The 21,429-nt window shown below is 30.3% G+C and overlaps 1 protein-coding gene across 1 annotated transcript in view; it reads left to right on the top strand.

Annotated features, from left to right (window-relative positions):
* Positions 1–21,429, top strand: part of LOC108907022 (microtubule-actin cross-linking factor 1) — a 389,967-nt gene that overhangs the window by 22,422 nt on the left and 346,116 nt on the right. Inside the window, exon 2 of the mRNA XM_018710510.2 lies at positions 2,727–2,847. Coding sequence (XP_018566026.1) covers positions 2,745–2,847 — 103 coding nt within the window. The 5' untranslated portion in view covers positions 2,727–2,744. The remainder of the gene's footprint in view (positions 1–2,726; positions 2,848–21,429) is intronic.

Raw genomic sequence — 21,429 nt, 5'->3', positions numbered from 1 at the left:
ACCCCTGTCCAGTTGTACACCACTGGTTGAACCTTTAAAGCTCATATTTCAGGGAATATAGGGCCTACTATCATACATTATATGTACCAAATTTTATTGAGATCGGTTAATAGATTCCGGAGATATAAACAAAAAATCAATTTTTTTTGACAAATTCAACACCCTGTATCTCTAAAACGGTGCCGTTCCAGACCTATGTTTATAAGGCAAACACATATTATTTTAAAGAGATCTATCTGCCCTCGAAGATTCCTGCATAAAGTTCGGACCACCCTGTATACTAAATGAATAAATTTGTCACATTTTTATGAGTGACAACGCAGATGTGATAGTAATTGATGCAAATTGTACAGTGTTTGCGCCTTAAAATAGAAATTTTGGTACCTAAATCTATGAGAAAATACTAATGCTGCCAGAGAAAAATTACAAAAAAAATCTCAGAATTTTTACTAAAGCATGTCGTAGGTAACTTTAAAACATTACTATTTCATAGAATTTCGGCTGATTCCCTAGGTGTTTTAATAAATTTAAAGCATTTAAAACTAGTCGTTTTTGAAAAATTATCACATTTACTGAAATATTTAAGTGTTTAATGATAAAACATATATGAGTGACTATAGAAATTGTGGAAGTCACTAAAAACTTCAAAATATTTGCTCCACTATACGAATATAAGTTGTTTTCAGAATCATAAGATTGTCTGTTAAATGGAAAATTCTCAAGAGAGTTTTATTATGTATGTCTTATTTCGAGTCAAACCCGTTTTTTTCCCCTATTTCACTTCACATGTTTTCAAAAAAATCTGTTTCAAATTCATGATGGTGTACTGACAAAAGTCAGATAACCAAAAGAGTTAATTATGCTATTCAATGTAGGCGGTGTTCAACATCGATCGACCCTTTTTATGACCTAGAGCGCCAGGCTGACGCTAGTCTGAAGAAATAAATTAAATCTTAACATTTAATTATTATCATTGTTTTAAATTAACCCGTCTCGTAAATTGTTTATCTTTATCTCACAAAAATTACAGTTTTCTGAAAGAAAAATTGAAAATAGTCAAAGAAGTTGTTGACCCATTTTACATAATCTTATTTTTTTAAATCTTTAACTTAAAAAATATATAAATAGATTATAACATACATATCATATACATACTTATTTAAAAATGACTGTAACGATGTTTGTTTAAATTTTATTACTTCCGTTGAGTTATAGAAAGTAAATTGTATAAGCGATTGTAATCGACATACAAATATTTATATTACATGGTGATTGATGATGACAAATTCTATATTTCTATTAAATTAGCTTTATGAGGTTGATAACGTGGATAATCGGGTAAAAAAATCCTATTTTTGTCAAAGCTTTAACTATGTTTTCTAGAATTTCAAAGTTGAGGGTCCCAAACAACCACACATATTGGACATACTGAGGCTACGTTTGAAATAGATTTGTCATTGCTAAAAAATGGTAAACTTCCACGGTCATCTTGCATACCTTGTGGTTCTTGTTTCTTCTAGGCAAATGTCACGCTTAGGTTTACGATTGTTGAACAATTCTACGAATAAAATGTTGATAAAGATGATGTTAAATTAGTATGTAAGAAAATTACAAACCATAGCAAATTGACCTCTAAATCATATTCTAGGTAATCTAGGTACATATGAAATGAACATAGAAACTAAGATTTATTTGCTTGTTTTCTATTTGGAATGTGGATTTGTTAAAACTCTTGATAAAATATTTGACTTGGTAAAGTAAATTCTTTAAATATCGTGAAGAAGGTTCATTGGTAGGTAGTTTTACTTAGGTAGTTCTAAAGGTGCCTGTATACTGTAGAGAAAAATCTAACTGGTTTCAAAGGAAGTATATGGGAAGATGTTGTTTTATTTTAATTTTTTCTTCTCTGGATATATTTGTGTTTATATTATTATTTGTTTGGTTTTTTACACTTTTTTTCTCGTTTTTATTTTTTTCACTCTTTTAGTACAGTAGGCTTTGAACTATATACTTGTAGTTGCTACTGGAAAAAAATTAAAAATTATGTAAAATTACACAAAAAAATTATTAAAATCCATTGCGTTAAATAAGAAAGTAGGTACTCAAAAATGTTAGTAATATGTAATTAATTACATACCTATGTGATAACTTCACGAGGTCGTTCCTTGGGTTATTTTAGACAAAAAAGCCTTAAAGATCCAAAATCTAAAGCCACTGGGTGGTTTTTAGACTGATGAAACTTGGATTAACAGTATACATAATTAACTAAAGGCAAAAATTCACAATCGATACACAAATCATTCAACCAGTGATATATAAGTAGTGGCGGATATACTGAGAGGTACTATCACGAAGAACTTTAGAACTCTTTCAGTGGTGTGAAAATTCTATTCTATTTTTAAATGTAGTGCCCCCTAATATCCCCGTCACTGCTTGATATATGTATCTGCAAATCCATTGAGATTTGCCTATAATTAACTAAATTGTTAGGCCATGATTCATCTATCTACATAAAAAATCTTCAGATATATTTGAGTAAATGTGATATTATTTTTGATACTTTTGACAAGGAGCCTTGGTTCTTTTTCGTCTAAAATGAATAATTTTCTTTAATTTACTCAACTTGTCAAAACCAATTGAAAAGAGTTTGTTCGAAGTTATGTTTGATATTTGCGAACAGGCATTCTGTTTAATGTTCGATATTTCTGATACTTCTAATTTTCCAGGAGAAGATGCTCTGAAGAATGGATTTTGACAAAGATCCGACACTCCAAGAGTGGACCAGAGAACAACCTTTATCAGTTCTTGCTCTGGACAGCGCCGATCGTGCAGTTCTTCGAATAGCAGGTCAGTATTCTAATATTGCTGTGAATTAAAATTTATTATTCTTATTAAAATCGGAATAGTACCCTAAGTTTGTGTAGCTATAAGCGACAAATTTTATGTCTTAAAATTTGTCATTTCATAAAATTTTTACCTACATGTTTTTACAAAAATTTTAATTTAGTTATTTTTTTAATTATTCTAGTTTTATCAATTGACATTAGTAAAAATGATTAGGTAAAATATTTCAATTTTTGATTAATTAATTAAAAAAAGCACTGAATAGAACTTTTAAGCGATTGTAATTAGAAAAGGAAAGGAAACCTAATAAAATAAAAATAAACAGGAAATTCTATTGGTTATTATTAGATTATAACAACATATAAAACTTAACAACAGTGTTATCTTAGAACTTACATATAAAATTTCTTTTAGATTTTAGTAAACTAACTAATTCTAATTAAACTGTTCGCTTTATATCAAATGACTTAAAGTAATTCCGTGGATATATTTGCTGACACATTTCTTCTTTTAAAGACAATTTATGATTATTATACAATTATAATTTATAATAAATTTAAATCTTTCATCGAAAGAATAAGACCTATTTATATTTATCAATTTTTCATTGTCCAAGAAATTGTCAATTTCCTGTATTTGTACTATTTTTCAATTTCATTCATAGTGAAAGTTGCTTATTAAGATAACAAATGTATTTATTTAATTCATATCTGCATGTTTGAAAACAATTTATTAAAGACTATAAAAACTTTAATAAACTATTTAATTAACGATATAAATAAAAAGAAGTGTAAATTTTTTAAAAATAATAGTGGTAATATAGAATAATAATTAAGTCACTAAAATCCCCATAATGTGCAAATAAATTAAAATCAGTTATATTGCCCACAAATTTTCGTTTGTTTTTTTATAAAATTGTCAATTTTTGATGAATTTATTAGGCGAAAAATTAATAAAAAATTGGTAAATAACCAAGTTTAAGTACCTAAAAAGTACCTTTTACATATTTTTGTATTTATTAATATTTAAAATTATTCATACTAATTAATGTTATTTAAAGTTATCTAAAGTAAAAAACTGTACATGTTTTTAAAGAATGGCATATCAGACATACCTTCGACAAGACTTTTGTCAACTAAGAAGACACGAGACAAAAAGTAACGTATGCTTCTTATTAACACTTTATAATCTGTGAAATTGATTGATGAGTCGTTTTAGAATAATGTTCGACAAATGCTGAATTTATCAAAAATCAGAGGTCAATGTTTTAACTTCATTTTTTACATGAAAGATGGTATGTATTAATTTTGTAGAGTGTTGAACATAGCTACCGGGGAACATTTTTTTAGTCTTTAACGTTTTTTCAAATTTTTTGGCTCATAAAAAATTTTACTTACGCCTGAAGAATTATAGTGTCTTATGACTTTAATAATTTAATAATTTGTTACTAAAAATATTCAATACTATTTTCTTGTTTATAAGTGTTAATAATTGTATAGTTGCGAATTTTATAATTTACATTTGAAATTAAATACCACTCAATGACATTTCATTTTGTGCGATATTTTATTTTTTTACCTATTGCCTCAAACTTGATATGATTACAAAGTATTTATCAGAGATAAATTGTGTACGTTGTTTGTGTGTATACAAAGATAAACAAACTTAAAGGGTATATATTTGCTTAATGTGTTACATTGTACTTCAATAATGTCTTTATTGATATCACAAAAAAAAATTTTATACAAGGAAATATTTAAAGGATGACGATATTCAGTATTCACCATACGGAGCTCTTCCATATAACCATCCAGGAAAGTAAGAAAGCATTACAAACATACGCTATAGCAAAAATGAAATAACATAAAAAAACAAAAACAATTATTTAAACACAACACACCCAAATGCTCATTCATATTACGAAAAAAATTAAATCCAGTAATAATAAAGTAATACAACCAACTAATACAATAATTAACTGATAAAGATCAGACTTTTTTAAATCTTGCGGGACCTGACATCATTGCAGAGCTGTCACAATCGGTCCGCTAGCCATTGGCGCCGTCAGTCAGCTACGCGGGTTGCCTAGTTGTCGGTTTAGTTGCCGATTTCCCTGTAATCGAACGATTTCTTTTACGATTTTAGTTGTCCCTTAATGCATAATTGAGTGTAATTATGTCGAGCATAGTTAGTGCTAAAAAATAGCAAACAATGCGTAATATACTGACTAAAAAAACAAATTTACCGGCAAGTAGCTATAAAATTATTAACACAGGAAAACAAAACAGAGATATATTTTTTGGAATAGAAAAGAATTTTATGAAAGTAAAAGAAATTAATGGGTTTTAAAAATACTTATTTAAGCTGCTCTCTTCGTTTAAATGTTTGTTTTTTATATTTTTTATATAAAATTAATAAAAAGAGCAAGTAATAAATTATGTACTCAGGTCAGTATCACAGTTGGATCAGTAGTAAATTTGTCCAACAAAACGGCTCAATACGTGTTATTTCAAGTGCATATGGGTCATAAGGAAAGATATAACGAGCGTTCAAATAAAAACGTGGTCAAGTTGGTTCTGAAAATTTGGACGTAGGGCGTAGCGAATAGCAAATGAACTTAAACGTCATCTGTCAAAGCGCTGTATCGCCGCTTTGTTATTGAAACTGACAGCTGCTATACAGCTCGTTGAGAAATGAGGTTAAGTTGGTCGCTATAAGCTACGCCCTACGTCCAATGTGTCAGAGCCAACTTCGACCACGTTTTTATTTGAACGCTCGTTATAACGAACATTTTCTTTTACTAAAAAAATATAAACAATAATGTAATTCCGTATATACATACATACTTGTATATGTACAAAAATGTTTAAAGTAAATATTAATAAACATAAAGTAATATGTATTAAACAGTGCACAACACACGTATAAAAAAACGCGAATACCAGGAGACTCAAATTCAATTTATGTTTGATGTAATCTTCATACTGATTAGATGTAACTTACCATTTGAAGTAGTAAATAATAAAAAATTTCATTCCTACTGGATTAAATACAACCCTGACTGGAAATTACCGTGTCGGACCAGCTTGGAAGTGGATTATTTAATTACATCAGTTCATGTCGAATGGTCGTTCTTTTCAGATTAAGATATTTTATTACCGGCGCGAATGTTTCGCTGAAACAAGGGTAGATGATGCGATCTATAACGGATTCCATCCAAATTGTGGAACGGATGGCAACGATGCGCAAAACAATTTACGTGTTTCACAATGATACAATGACATAAATCTTATAGTAATTGTTCACTTTATTTTATGTTGATGATCCGCACGCCTTTGGTGCGCAGCCAATTTTGACAGCTCTAATCATTGGGCAAAGTATTATAGTTTTTCATGGTATTGTAAGAAAATGGCCGTTGAAACAGAGCAGTCCCATGCTTTGGAACACAAAAGTTACAACGTTACGCGTGGGCAAATGGTGCACATCAAATTCGTAACGAGCTTTGAGATTAAATATTCGAGTATATGACATAACAATAACTTAAAAGTCAAACAGGACAACTGGATCTAGCACTGAGGTTAAACCACTTCGAATTTTTAAAACTATGAGAAATATCATCAAATTTACGAAGACCATAACTAAACCTGATGCAAGCATTTTGAATTTATTGGAGACTGAGGACCAAAGCAGGCCAATACACGGCCATACAGTACGCTATGGTGGATAATATCAGTGCATCACAAAAGTAATTTCCTCTCTTTCTTTCCAGTATGCTCAATATACTTTCAATATATTTTCATCCTATCTAATTTTAATCATTTTATTTTTAGATTTTGATATTACAGGTACAGTAAGTCATTAATAAATTAACGATAAAAAAACTGTAAGTAACTGTTTGTTACAAGTGAATTTAAGTTTACAGGGCAGTGGACTCATAAAAAATAATTAGTAAATACTTTGTAAAACAGATCGTTTCTAGTTGGCATTTGAAGCCAGATTTATGGACTAATAAAGTTTTATGTTTACTGGAAATTTTCAACTGTTTAATTGTGATTATACCGAATATTGCTAATAAATGCACTATTGACATTAATCATTACAATATAATCATCAGCTGATTGTGTATTTTGTGTATATTGTTAGCATCTCTGAAACATGGAGATAATTTTTAAACTATCCATACATTCTATTTTTATTGCTCTATTGTATTTGTGATTGATTGAAGTTTCAATAATAATAAATACATGTATAGATCAGTCTTATTTTCCTAAATCCTGGAAATGTGCAAACGTCATTCCTTTTCCTAAGGTTAACAATCCCACATAGCCTACCCATCTTCGATCGATCTCAATTTTACCCGCATTGAGCAAGATTATTGAAAAAGTTATGGAAATGCAAATTACTGCATTTCTAAATGCCAACAATGTCCTTCCGGAAAAACAATCTGGTTTTAGGCGTGGATTCTGATTTGACAGATGATATTTTTAAGTCAAGAGATAATAGTGAAGCTATGGTACTGGTCTTGTTAGATTATAGTAAGGNTATCCATACATTCTATTTTTATTGCTCTATTGTATTTGTGATTGATTGAAGTTTCAATAATAATATAATATAATCTTTATTTGAAATAGGAAACATCCTAATATACAAAAATTTTTTGTTGTCAAGAATTTTGACTCCATATAACTTTTTATAATGCAATATAAAATTAAACTAAATAAGCTACATTAAAAACTAGTTAAAAATTATACCGGAGAACAGGGTGAAAACAAACTTACATTACTAATAAATCGACTTAACATACTCTAACATTTTCTTTTAAAATTCCCTCAATGACACAGCTATAATCCTCAAATTTTAAATGCTTTTCCGGTTTTTACATCCGCCATATTGGATCCGCCATTTTTTATTTAGCAATTTTCGGATTCGGACCTCAGATTCGCAATCAGCGACCTCAAAAACGCGCGGTAATAAAATTCAGGCAAAAATATTGGATAGGAAAATGTGTGATTGAAAGGTAAGTAGGACCCTGCGGTCTCCAACCCTTTGAGGGATAAGTTGTATTATATTTTGATATGTTGTCTATCATTTGTCTGGTAGTAGAAAATACAACACATTGTTTTGCACTAACATTCGTATGTACATAGTATCCAGATAATTGAATGTAATAGTTATTACTGTCTACTTTCTCAGTCTTCTATTATTCCATATTTATCCCATGCTTATTTTCTACAGTGAACTGCAAAAGTACCATGTTTAAGGACTGTTTTAAAAAAATCTAGTGGTTTGGCCGCTCCCCATGCCGTCGAGCAAATTTTGACGCGAAATTTTCAATTTTAATCTTGAAGGATATCCCCGACGATCTAAAACACTCATTCCACGTGTTTTAAACCGCACAAGTCGCTGTATTGAATCGGAAGGGGACTATTTTGAATAAAATGAATCAGTTTTGCTAAAAAAACTTTATTTTTCTTACTTCTTAAAATTTCTGTTTACTTTGGAACGCACCTTATACAGGGTGTAAATAAGTATGAAATATTTTAGGGGGTGGTTGCCGAAGTTATTTTCTGGAAAAAAGTTCATATAAACGTAGGTCGAAATATGTTTTGTTTCCAAGATACAGTGTTTAAATTTAAATTTTTTATTTATTTTTATTAATTATTTCAAAGAGTCTTAAAGATAATGGCTCGAAATTTGAAAAACGCTTTGGAGGGATAAATGAGCATTTTTTGGGGTGATCCGAATTTTTCTACTTGCACCAGTGGTGTTCGTGCGAGAATGCCACAATCATTTTTAATAAAAAAAAAAATGGTATGCCGCTGACTTTTTCCCGTTTAAATATTTTTTTAGAAATCCGCCATCAATTCTGAATGAAATTGGTCTCTTCAATTGTTTTCGTAAGATGCACCGTTTTTGAGGAAAAAAATAAAACATATTTTATTGCAAGTTGTGTATTTTTAATTTCTATTGATACATTGTCTAGTAGGTTGCTTTCAATATTTCTAAATAAAATACAATCATCAAATTTCCAGTCAACATCTTTAAAACTCTTTGAAATAATTAATAAAAATAAATAAAAAACTAAAATTTAAACACTCTGTATATCGGAAACGAAGTATATTTCGACCTACGTTTATATGAACTTTTTTTCACAAAATAACTTCGTCAACCACCCCCTAAAATATTTCGCATTTATTTACAAACACCCTTTAGATCCTAAATTCGATTCAACTTAACTACCATTTCGAATAAATGATAGGGCTCTATCCTTATAGTGCCATGTGAATGGGCAGTAAGTTATAAGTAAGCATTTTTCTGCTATAACAAGATTACTTGAAGCTTGACTGAAAGTATTTTACATGTAACTAGAGGAATTACATGTTAAATAATTTCTTTTTATTTTCACAATTTACCATTTTGAAAAAAAAAATGTGTCTTGAGAGATTTAATTTGAATCTATTTTTGATTAGGGTAATGCTGGGGTAATTTATTTTTGAAAATTGTTCCCATCTCTGAATTCTTAAATAAATAAACGATTGACATAGTAAAACGTTTAATATGAGTTTTATTTAATTCCTATAGCATAAGAAATTTTGCATTTATGAAATTAAATAGCTACAGAAAAATCATCTTCCTTTTGCATGTTCTCTAAATGTTTTTCCTTACATAACGCTGGCCGATTTGCGATTTTGCAACCAACTCTTTGTTATTTTGAATACATTTTATATACATTTATCGACCTTTTGTTGCAAATGAAACTGCTTTCTAATTATGTATGTTTACAAACACATTCGATTGTACTGCGACTATAGTTTGCGCCATATTTACAGAATCACCAGTTTTCGACCTATAATATAAATATTTATTATAATGTATAGCTGCTATGTGTGTAATACATCATAGTTCATAATTAATTTCTCATTAATTAATCCTTTTTTATAAATGTACACAATTCAATTTAATTTTTAAAAGTTAGTCTCTTGGCTTTCTATTGGTTTCGTTGCTACCTATCTAAAGTTTTAACTTTGCTTCGTCAGATTACTAGTCCCTTTTACCAAACATTTTAATTTTCATCAGCACTCAGTTATCGTTATCTATTATCAATCCATATCTCCTTCTCCTTAATCCACGATAAAAAAACATACCTGTTAGGTATATTTCAATGTAGACAACAGTTACTACAAACAGCGAAAAATTGTTGAATGATTTAATGTTTATTTTTATAAGTGATGTTATTATATAGGAGATATAATGCAATGCGTAAGAGAACACTATCAGTGGCTAATATATCAAATGATAAAATTTTATGTATTTTGAGAATATTACTGTTTTGATCCAACAGTTATTAGTATTAGTTAATTAACAAAAATAATTAAAATAAATACAGGGTGTTTTCACTTTAAATTTGGAAAATGCAGGAATGTATTTCCTAACAAAAATTAAGTGTAGTTTGCTCTATAAAAATTTGTTATGAAAGCCTTTGTTATGGAGATACAGGGCGTTGAAGCTTAAAAAAAAATAAACACTTTTTGACATATCTCGGCTATCCACGAGTAGATTAGATTTAAACTTGGTACACATTATACGTATTGGGGGTTCTCATAATTGACAGAAATTAGTCCTATCGCATTAGCCAGTGGCGTGCAAAGGGGGGATGCGTGGCCCCTTTTCAAAAAAAAAGTACGCCATTGAGTTTTTCGAAGAATATACAGTAAATTTAAATACTATCATACAAAAGCAATCTAAAAGGTCGCTTGGTATTTTTCGATAATACGCAGCGTTCATGAGATTCTTGGAGTATTAAGATTTCAATGCTTGAAAAAAAAATTACGACATTGAGTAGAGGAAAGTAATGGAAATATTTACAAGTTGCAAGCTTGCTGCGAAACAAAAAAGTTGCTACCAATTTTAATGCAGCATTTGAATTCAAAGAAAAATATCTCTTTTTCTCATTCAGCACTACCATGCCATGTTATCATGCATTGGAATCTTAATAGTCCAAGAATCTCATGAACGCTGCGTATTATCGAAAAATACCAAGAGACCTTTTAGATTGCTTTTGTATGGTAGTATTTAAATTTACTTTACATTCTTCGAAAAACTCAATGGCGTACTTTTTTTTTAAAAAAGGGGCCACGCATCCCCCCTTTGCACGCCACTGGCTAATGCGATAGGACTAATATTCTGTCAATTATGAGAACCCCCAATACGCATAATGTGTACCAAGTTTAAATCAAATCTACTCGTGGATAGCCGAGATATGTCAAAAAGTGTTTATTTTTTTTAAGCTTCAACGCCCTGTATCTCCAAAACAAAGGCTTTCATAAAAAATTTGTATAGAGCAAACTACACTTAATTTTTGATAGGGAATACATTCCTGCATTTTCCAAATTTAAAGTGAAAACACCTTGTATATGGTATTCATTCTAAGCAGCATAGTGATAATGTTTACTTAGATATTTACTACATCAGGAGTTTCCATATTTTATTATTGCTTGACATTCAAGGAATATTATGTCGTATATTTAACTACATAATTATATAATTATTTACAGATCTCTTTTAGGTGGGTTTGTACTAGCTAATGTGAATACTTGTGAACTATAAAATTTTTGAATTATTTTAGAAATTTTTCACCAAATGATCCGCAAAGTTTTAAAAAAAGAAATTGTTAATTCACTTTTCCTGTCAAATACATAGTATTATGTATTTCTAAAATCCTATCACAAAACATTGTAGTGGAAAAAAAACTTTTTTTAATTCTCCAACTTGAAAATATTTCCGATTTTCTAAAACAATTGAAGTGTTTTTTTCAGTAAATCATGTTACTGTACAAATTATTTTTTTTTTAAGTTAAACAAACGCGTTTGAATATCTTGTCTAAGTCATGCTTTTTATTAGTGTGTCACACATAAAAACATTGCAATTTTCTTTAAAAAAGTAGGTTATTACAATATTCTTTCGTTATACCTTCATCTGCGTGCTACTATTTTTCCTTTAAAAGCCATTTTGATTATACTTATTTGTTTTAGACAGAAGTTATATATCATAATTACTCAACTTGGCTTTGTCAGGGGAACTATAATCATTCATAATTTCATTTCAAGTAGCAGTCGAAACATATTATTTCAGTCTACCAGCGTGAAAACAATCTAAAATAACGGACCTCCACAGCACATAACTTAATTAAATAATAAACAGTCAACTGAGCTCTTGATTCATTTTAGAAATTTTGATATTTTTGTTTTATTAAAAGAGTTTACGTTTTTTGTTTGCTAAACGGTGTTGTTTTTCAAACCATTCCTTAAACTTTGATAATAATTATTAATATTTTCAACAACGAGGTTAGTAGTAGCTGAATAAGGATTATATTGTGTTGTTTAAACAAAAGAAGAAATGTTACATTTTCCTTTCATAGTTTTGAATAGAGTGTTTGCTATCTACCATCTCTGTGTGAAATATTTATGGTTAGGCAAAACTAAATTATATTATTGAATTATATTCAATAAAAAGCAATAAAAAATGGTACAAATCGGACAAAATTTGCTAAGCTATAAATAAGACTAAACTAAATATAAATTAAAACATATTTCTGGGGTTTGATTAAAAAGTAACGAGAATTGTCAATTTTCTAAGAAGATATTTATTTAATCTTCAATTTTTACACCATTCTCTTCAACATAGTTTCCAGTTTGAGAAACATTAGTGGAATGCCTCTTCAGCTCGGTACGCAGCTTTGCATTTATCTTATCCATTGGAGAAAATCGTTGTCCTTTGATTATCCTTTGGGTTTGGGAAGTAGGAAAAAGTCAGAGGGGGCCATGTCTGGAGAATAGGGTGGTTGTGGTATTCCAACGGTGTTGTGTTTTGTTAGGCACTGTTGGATAAACAAAGCGGTATGCATCGGTGCGTTGTCGTGGTGCAAAATCACCAGTTACCTTCGTAGAGTTTGGGTTGGTTTCTTCTGTTTGACCCGAATTTCGCAAAACTTGTAAATAATACTCCTTATTAACTGTACCATTGGGCATGAACTATTCCATTGTAGTCGAAGAAAATGGTTAGAAGGAACTTTACATTTGACCGGACTTGACGTGCTTTTTTTGCTGTTTTGGCTGTTCAGAAATCTTCCATTGAGACCAGCCTTTGGGCAACTCTAGGTCATTAGAGACGTCAGTAAGCATTTGTTCAGTGCTGGTCATACTTTTTTGTTGAAAATTCAACAGTTTGCGAATAAATTTTGCTTCCACTCGTTTCATGTTCAAAATATTCGTAAAAACCGCTTTATATGAGCCGTATGAAATTCCTATGTCCTCAGCAACTCCTATTAACAAGTACAGTCTTCTTAACTTTTTCCACTTTTTCATCATTCATGTGCTAGGGCACCTAGACCTCGAGTCATCTACAATATCTTCTCGGCCTTCCTGAAAACGTTTGTACCATTAATAAGCTGGTGGCTGTGACATCGTATCGTCGCCAAAGGCCTTCTTTAACATTTCGAACGCTTTGTTACCTTTCGCCACAAAAAAAATTGCTAAAAACACTGAAGTAAATCTTACTCATTATCTCGCTAAACACAAACTAAGTATGGCAGGTATCTCAAAATTGACAGGAACGTCACTGACAGTGCTACCAATACACGAAAAAAGAATCAATAACAAGATACGCGCAATTTGAAAATTCTCGGTACTTTTTGATCAAACCTCGTATGTGGTGACTCAGTGTCTATCGCGCCAATTCTAGTTTTGAAAATAAAAATATTCGGTCTCACAACACCATACTACCATGGCGATAAAAACAGCATTTTATGTATTTCGAAATGCTATTGTATATTCTAAAAATATAACGGGCTTATTTTTATAATCCGACTTAATAGATAGCGGATATCGATCACTTACACTTACAGAATGCGGTCATTAAACCATGCGACTGAAATGACTGCTGATATTGGCCAATTATGAGCAATATACCTACTTATAACACTTCCTAGTTTTAGTTCTATTTACATAGCGAAACGTTGTGTGGAGGGTCGTTATCGTTTCTAGTTAAATTGCACATGACCGTGTAATTCAATAATCCGCTAAGAATTCCCATTGAAGTGCTGTGCAAACAAGAGTCGGGCCATGAAAATAGATAGCACTTAAGAAAAGTAGCTGCTCATTCTTGAGTACCTAGCAAAATTCTCCGCGGGATCTCCAGGAACGTAAATAACTCGACACTTACTAACAAGGCACGTTCGAATCTGATGTACGCTTATGAACAAAGACATCTTGAGAAATGCCAGGCATGCATGTATTCACACTTGTGTGGGTTATGTAAAGAAACCCATTTCCTTGTAGATATTTCCAAGAGGTAAAGTCAAATTACCCATCGTGCGGTCAGCAGCAAATTCTTTAGAATTTTTTCAAACTGGAAATTTAAAATGACCTGACAAATATTTGGTTCGGCTATTTTTTTAATACATTTCCTTATTGTGGATGCGTATTTAGTGATTTTACTTTAAAAGTAGTTTAAATTTATTTTAAAGCTAATTTAAACAAATTTTTTTCGAATTCTCATTTACAATTTTTCAGGTTAACACCTCTGGAAATGTGAGAAGGCTGGACTATCCACAAGCCAATGTTTTTACAAATAGTATCCTCAAGGGGGGTTATATTCTACTAATCATTTTATTGATGTAACAAAAGCCTGGTTTACTATCATTTTTAAAAGAGTCATTTTTCCAGAAAGTGGTATTAGGCATTTTTTTATTTTATAGAATATTTCCAGGCTATTTAACACCCATCAAAATACCCATATACCAAATTTGAACGACAAATGTCTATTGAGTGTTTTTTTTTATGTGGTGCCAAACTTTGAAAAATCAGACAGCTAAAAATTATAATAAGCAGGTCAGCGATTGCCATGAAAGTGAAAACAAGTACCAATCGTACAAAGAAAAAAATACAGACTATAAATTTAATACTTTTAATTGCGGCCATAGTAAAAAAATAATAAACATATAAAAAAAGTAGGTAATGGATTGTAAATATTAAGTTGTTAAAAAAAAAAAAATTGCAAAACAATAATCTAAATTAAATTTTTGTTTTCTCGAACTATGGACTTTTACTTTTGGGGTTTTATAAAACAAAAAGTTTATAAAAACAGACCAAGGAATTTGGATGACCCTATGAATTGCATAAGACAGACTTGTCCAAAGATTACTCCACAATGGCTATGTAAATTATTTTTAAATTTAAGAAGAGGATTGGAAAAATGTGTTCGACTGGAAGGAGGTTTGGTGGAGAAAACTAAAACTTTTGCAAATTTTTTGTTTAAGAACTTAGTATTTATAATACATTACATTTTTTATTAAGTTATTATTTTTATAATTAATTAATAATAATTAATTAATATAATTAAAAGTATTAAATTTATAGTGCCTGTATCCTTTCTTTGTCCGATTGGTATTTGTTTTCACTTTCATGGCAATCTTTGATCTGCTTATTTTTTAGTGGCCTGACTTTTTGAAGTTTGTCACCACATAAAAAACACTCAATACACATTTGTCGTTCAAATTTGGTATATGGGTATTTTAATGGGTGTTGAATAGCCTGGTAATATTATCTTTTTAATAAAAAAACGACCCACTTAAAAAAATCGTAGTAGGCCAGGCTTTTCTGACATCAATAAAATAATTAGTACAATATAAGCTCCTTTCAGGGTACTATTTGTAAAAACATTGGCTTGCGGATAGTCCACAGTCTTCTCACATTTTCAGAGGTGTTGACCTGAAAAACGGGACACACTGTAAGTCGTGTACCTACATACGGTTTGGATACATACTTATTTTACGTAATTATTAATGATAAGTCTGTTTATGGAATTATTTTTGTAGCATACCTACCTAGATAATACAGGGTGTCAAAAATAGTGTTATACATTTACTGCCTATAACAAAAATAAAAGTTCTTGTTAACATACCCCTGAAACATTGAGTTTTATTTCGACACATGATTTTTGAGGTAGCCGAATAAGAATAAGAACTCATTTTGTATCTATAAAGCATATAGGCCGCGAAGAACTCTATTTTTTTTACTGGTAAAGATTTTGTAAAGATTGTTAAAAAGTCTGAGATACTAGCTTCTGAATATACTACCCCATAATTTACAGGGAAATATCCCCTTAGGCTTTTGAATGCGGGTAGTTGGTTTAAGTCGTAAAAGGAATTTAATTACACTGGAATGCACCCAAATAGAACTAAAAATTTATTTTTCTCAGTAAATTAATTACATTTTTTAAATTAGGCCATTTGAAAACGCAATCTTAATAGTGTTGATAATTGTGTTGTATTTAATAATTATTGTTATGATAATGTTACAATAATTATTGTTGCCGATTTTTTTGTTGGTTTTTGTCTAAAGCATGTTGCAAAAAAAAGAATAAGACACAGCTTTTGTGAAATTTTACGTTACTTAATAAATTCTTCTATTCACTTTTACTAAACCTGTATTTATTTTAAAAGTATTAATTCATATAAATACGGAAATGTTTAAAAAAATCCAAGGAGTTTTAGAAAGAATTTTGAATATTTTTTAAATAGTTTAGAAAATATGCCATGCCGACTAATGTACCTATATGTGATTTTAACACATAACTTTAGTTTTGTAATTATTAGAAACTTCAAACAATTTTGCAAAACAAATATTTACCTATCAAAATGGTTACAGATAAATGGGGCGAAATGTTTAATTACTATCAAGTGGATAATCATATCCATCCATCATATATCGATCAAGTCTACGCTAACATAAGCCAGAATAAAAAAACTTCATTAGTCACGAGTTGACCTAATGACTGTAATGAGACATGAAGATAGAGAGCAAATTGTATCACTTGAATAAGACTTCTGAAAATATGCATATACAAATTATTAATTTATTCATACTGCAAAATGTTGTGAAAATAACTTTGAAACAACTGAATTGTCTTGTTTTTTATACAATTTTATTGTTTCAAAGATATTGAATTTTACGTTATTTATCATAATCCTGTTTATCTGTATTTAAGTAAGCGAAGAGAATTTATGACAGTCACATTTCTACTATTTGTAGCATGCATTAATTTCGTATTAAGCCGGCTCTAGATGACGGCGTTACTTACCAAATATTTGCCAAATGTAAAAAATTACATATCGTAGGTTATTGTCATGTGCTCGTATTGCACATCATGTGTACGATACAATGGATTTTGCCCAAGTATTGGACACATTTATGTCTCATAAATGTTTGGCGAGTGACACATCGTCTAGAGCCGGCATTATAATACATATGGATAAAATTATTTTCTGTAGATGTCGCAATTAATACATTTCTTTTAGATTATGTACTACTGATGAGATTAAAAGTCTCATTGATGAGTTTGAAATTTTATGTTAAGAAAAAAAAGCATAGCGAGGGGTAACCCCTGATCAAAATTAGTAGTCATAATTAACTACTAAAGTATTATCTACTCAAATATAAGAACCATACCGATGAGTGGGGGAGATGTGCGTATATGTGACGTAAATATTTTTTTTGATACTCAGGTATACTCAAATATTACATAATATTATTTAACTGTTAATCAAGCTCAAGCATTAAATTACTCTTGCGGTTTATTTCTCTTGTATAAGGAAATATTAAAAGTTGACCGTTTTTTTAAATGTTTTTTTTTCTTTGTGTTGTGTTGCTTTTAAGAATTTGTATAATTTTTTTGAAAAATTTTCAAATTACGTTTCACTAAGAGGAAAATGGAAAAAAATCATAATTTAAATTAATAGGTGGAACATCAGTATTCTGATATGATTTCTGTTACTATTATCGTTATTATAATTAATTATTCTTATTATTATGAATGTTATTAACCTTTGTTGTCCTACTGAAATTGGTATTTAATATCAACAAATTCTACTATTGCTATGTATCCATACATTTCATTTTGTGTATTAAAAACAAATGATTTCCAAAGCGTTTAAGCATACATTTTGTTTTTATTAAGTGCCCAGTTATCTCAACATCGGCAGCATCACATGCATTTGAGCTACTTTAGAATATGGTGAATTGGAATTTCCTGACCATACGTAGAGAGCTATTTCCTGAAAGGAAATATTGTAAATGATTTTAGCATTTCTTAAATTTTTTTACAATGGATTTTTACATGTATCTATTAAATCATTTATATTAGCTAATTAAATATTAGCGTAATGTTGTTTCTCACATTTTCAAAATTTACTGAAATAAGTTTAACATTGGATATTTCATTGTTGATTTCTAGACTTTTATTCTTATAAATAATAAGATTTCTGTCTTTGATGTGCGAGTCTGGTTTGATTAGATTTTAAATAACTTATACAGGACTTTTGTCATGATGCAAACCAGGAGTACTTTATGTTACAACTTTTTTCCACGTATTCTAATATTTTGTACACTATTAATGTGATGTCTAGATATTTTTTAATTTTCAATTGTTTGGCAAATACAAATTTTTAGTAAACAATGCATTTTAAACATAATTTGTTGCAGTTTAAACTTTTATTTAAGTTCGTTACTTGTTAGAAAAGCACACATTGGAAAATGGTAATATTGGATATTAACATAAAAGATATGTAAATTTTTTGTCACAACATGGACATAAATTTGCATACCTACTTCACATACAAAGCAGAATATGAAATTATTTAACATTTAAGACCAAAACTAGAAACTAGTTTAAACGTTTAAAATTCCGGACCCATGCTGTGAGCGAATGGTGTCTGCTCTATAAATATCTTAAGAATTTTAAATTTATGGAAATTTAATATGAAAGTGGAACTGACAACTCGAGTAGGTAATTTATTTTGAACCATTTAATACATATAAGTTTAGTAGAGAATTTGAATCTCGACAGGGTATAAAGACATTATGATAAATGATTAGACTTTTGTTTTTATTAATTGAAATAATATGTTTTGGTCATATGGTTGGCTAGTTAAGAACAAAAAATTTTAAACATTGTGTAGAGCAGTATTATTCGAAAGAAAGAACACTACTTCTTCTATTCAAGCTTTCGAGACTTTATTTATTCTTCTTCAGGAACTGAATATTTGAGATTAAGAAATGCATCATTAGGGAAACTGACATGTCAAGAGTATAAGATATAAGTTAAATGAGAAAATTTGAGACAAAATCCATTTGTCAAAATGACAATTGATATTTTTGTGATGAGTGGTCAAACACGTGTTGCATTCTTGGTCGTTTATCAATTTTCAGCAAAGTATTTCCAGACGTATTCTAGAAACTGTCAATTTAATTTCGGAAATCGTTTTAGTCAATTTTGTTTCAGAAATTGTTTTTTTTAATTCGTATTATTTATATAAAACCACATGAGAACAGGTTTTAATTTTGCTTAATTTATTTAGTGTTTGTGTGGATCGTATTTTCTCTGATATTACTAATTTGTTCATATAATTATTTCTTCAACAAAAAACACAAAATAATATTGTCGCACTGCTTAGTTCCAACACCTATTATAAGAGCAGTTGATATTACTTTTAATCATTTTTATTATTGTTGTGCTACCTTTACAGATTTAATAAGAATTATTTTCAGTATTGTAAAACAAGGAAGATCCCAAGAAATAATGTTTATCTTATCTCTTCAAATCAGTTTTCTCCATCTCCCGATACATCTCCAAAAAAGTTCATAATTGCGAAAATATTTCGTATCCCGCCCGGATCAAAAATAATTTTCGTAATTTAAATTCCTATTTGTTTCGAAGTACCTAGCTAATTGAATATTCTTTTTTTCGAAATCTAGATATGAGAAATTGACCCTAGGCAATTTTCGTGCTTAACCGACAGATAATTCAAAAGTTGAGTAATTTTCCTTAAAAGCGGGGAAGATATTTAAAAAAAATGATGTCACACTCCCACCACACTGATGTAGTAAGAAATGAAATGTTTGAAAAATATTATTTATTTTGCTTCCCATTTTTTCAACCCCGTAACCCCCAGCTACCCCTACTTTTTTTTTCAAATGGAAACATAAGGCATGAGGGGGCCCGTTGAAAAGCTTATAGAAAACTGAATCTAGCCATACCAAATAAACAAGTTTTATTTTTTCAATAGCAAGTTTTTTTTAATTTAGAAATTGAAACAACTAGATAATTTACAAAAATAAACTCAATGTCGCAAATGCTGAAAATGTCCTCCATTCACTATTTGGCATTCTCCAAGACGATAGTAAAAGCTGTCCACAGCATTCTGAATGACTTCAGCTGGTAAATTATGCATCTCCGCCCTAATCTTGTTCTTTAAATTCTCAATATTATCCGGTCTGTCCTGGTAGACTCTTTCTTTCAAATATCCCCAAAGAAAATAATCCAGGGGTGTTAAGTCGGGGGATCTTGGCGGCCATTCAACTGTACCCCGTCTACCAATCCAGCGATTTGGAAACATTTCATCTAAGTATCTTCGAACATCAATACCAAAATGTGGGGGAGCGCCATCTTGTTGGAACCAAATTCTTTCATTCGGTATATCTGGATCAATTTCATGAGGGAAAATCACAGCTAGAGCAGGTATCAGGTCAAATGTTAGGAAATCCAGGTAGCGTGCGGCAGTAAGATTTTCTTCAAAAAAGAATGGGCCCAAGATTCTGTTGTTGATGATACCTGCCCATACATTAACTTTTTGTGGATGCTGCGTATGCGATTCGCATGTCCAGTGTGGATTTTCCTGGGACCAAAAGCGATAGTTGTGCCTGTTAACCACTCCATTTAAATAAAACGTAGCTTCATCCGAAAAAAGTACGTCTCGTTGAAAACCATTATTGTCGTCACACCGTCTCATCATTTCCTCACAAAATTGTAATCGCCTATCATAATCGTCTTCCAAAAGCTCTTGGACAAGACATACCTTATAGGGGTGGTATTTCTCTTGTTTCAGAAACATTCGAATTGCAGTTCGAGAAGCATCGTGATTGCGGGCCAATGAAACAGTTGAAGTATGAGGATTTTCAACAAGTTCTAATGCAATGTCTAATTTCTTTTCTTCATTCAAAGCACTTGCCCGTCCAGTTTTTGGCAAAGTCTGTACTGTACCGTGTTCCTCAAATTTGTAAAATATTTGACTAACTGTCCCTTGCGAAATTTGGTTTTCGGAATACTTATTTCGCATTAAATAAATCGCGCACTTCAGCCTGACTTCTTATTTTGTCTCTACATCCAAGCAATATCAAGATTTCAATGCGTTGCCTTTCCGACAATACCATTGCAATTCATTAAATAACTTGATTTTGACTCAATAGTAACATTTCAAACTCCAATTTACAACTAAAGCGAAAAATTAACTAGAAAGCCTGGCAAGTAAGTGGTACCAAAAAATCGCAACATAAAAAATATATCTTTTTTGCGTTTTGCGAATTTTATTCCGTACTTCTGGCCATCCCTGTATAAAGAATACGCCTCTTACAAACATTCAAAATAATGGAAATACAGGAAACTTATATAATTAGCGGTTTACCTGCAGCAGGTGTTTTTACAATCATTAGGTGGCAACTTTACCACCACCCACTGAAATGTTCTTCAATT

Source organism: Anoplophora glabripennis, unplaced genomic scaffold (genome assembly GCF_000390285.2).
Source record: "Anoplophora glabripennis isolate ALB-LARVAE unplaced genomic scaffold, Agla_2.0 scaffold166, whole genome shotgun sequence".
In the NCBI taxonomy this organism is placed as follows: Eukaryota; Metazoa; Arthropoda; class Insecta; order Coleoptera; family Cerambycidae; genus Anoplophora; species Anoplophora glabripennis.
Note: the sequence above shows the minus strand (reverse complement) of the source record. Positions and strands in the feature narration are given on the sequence as shown.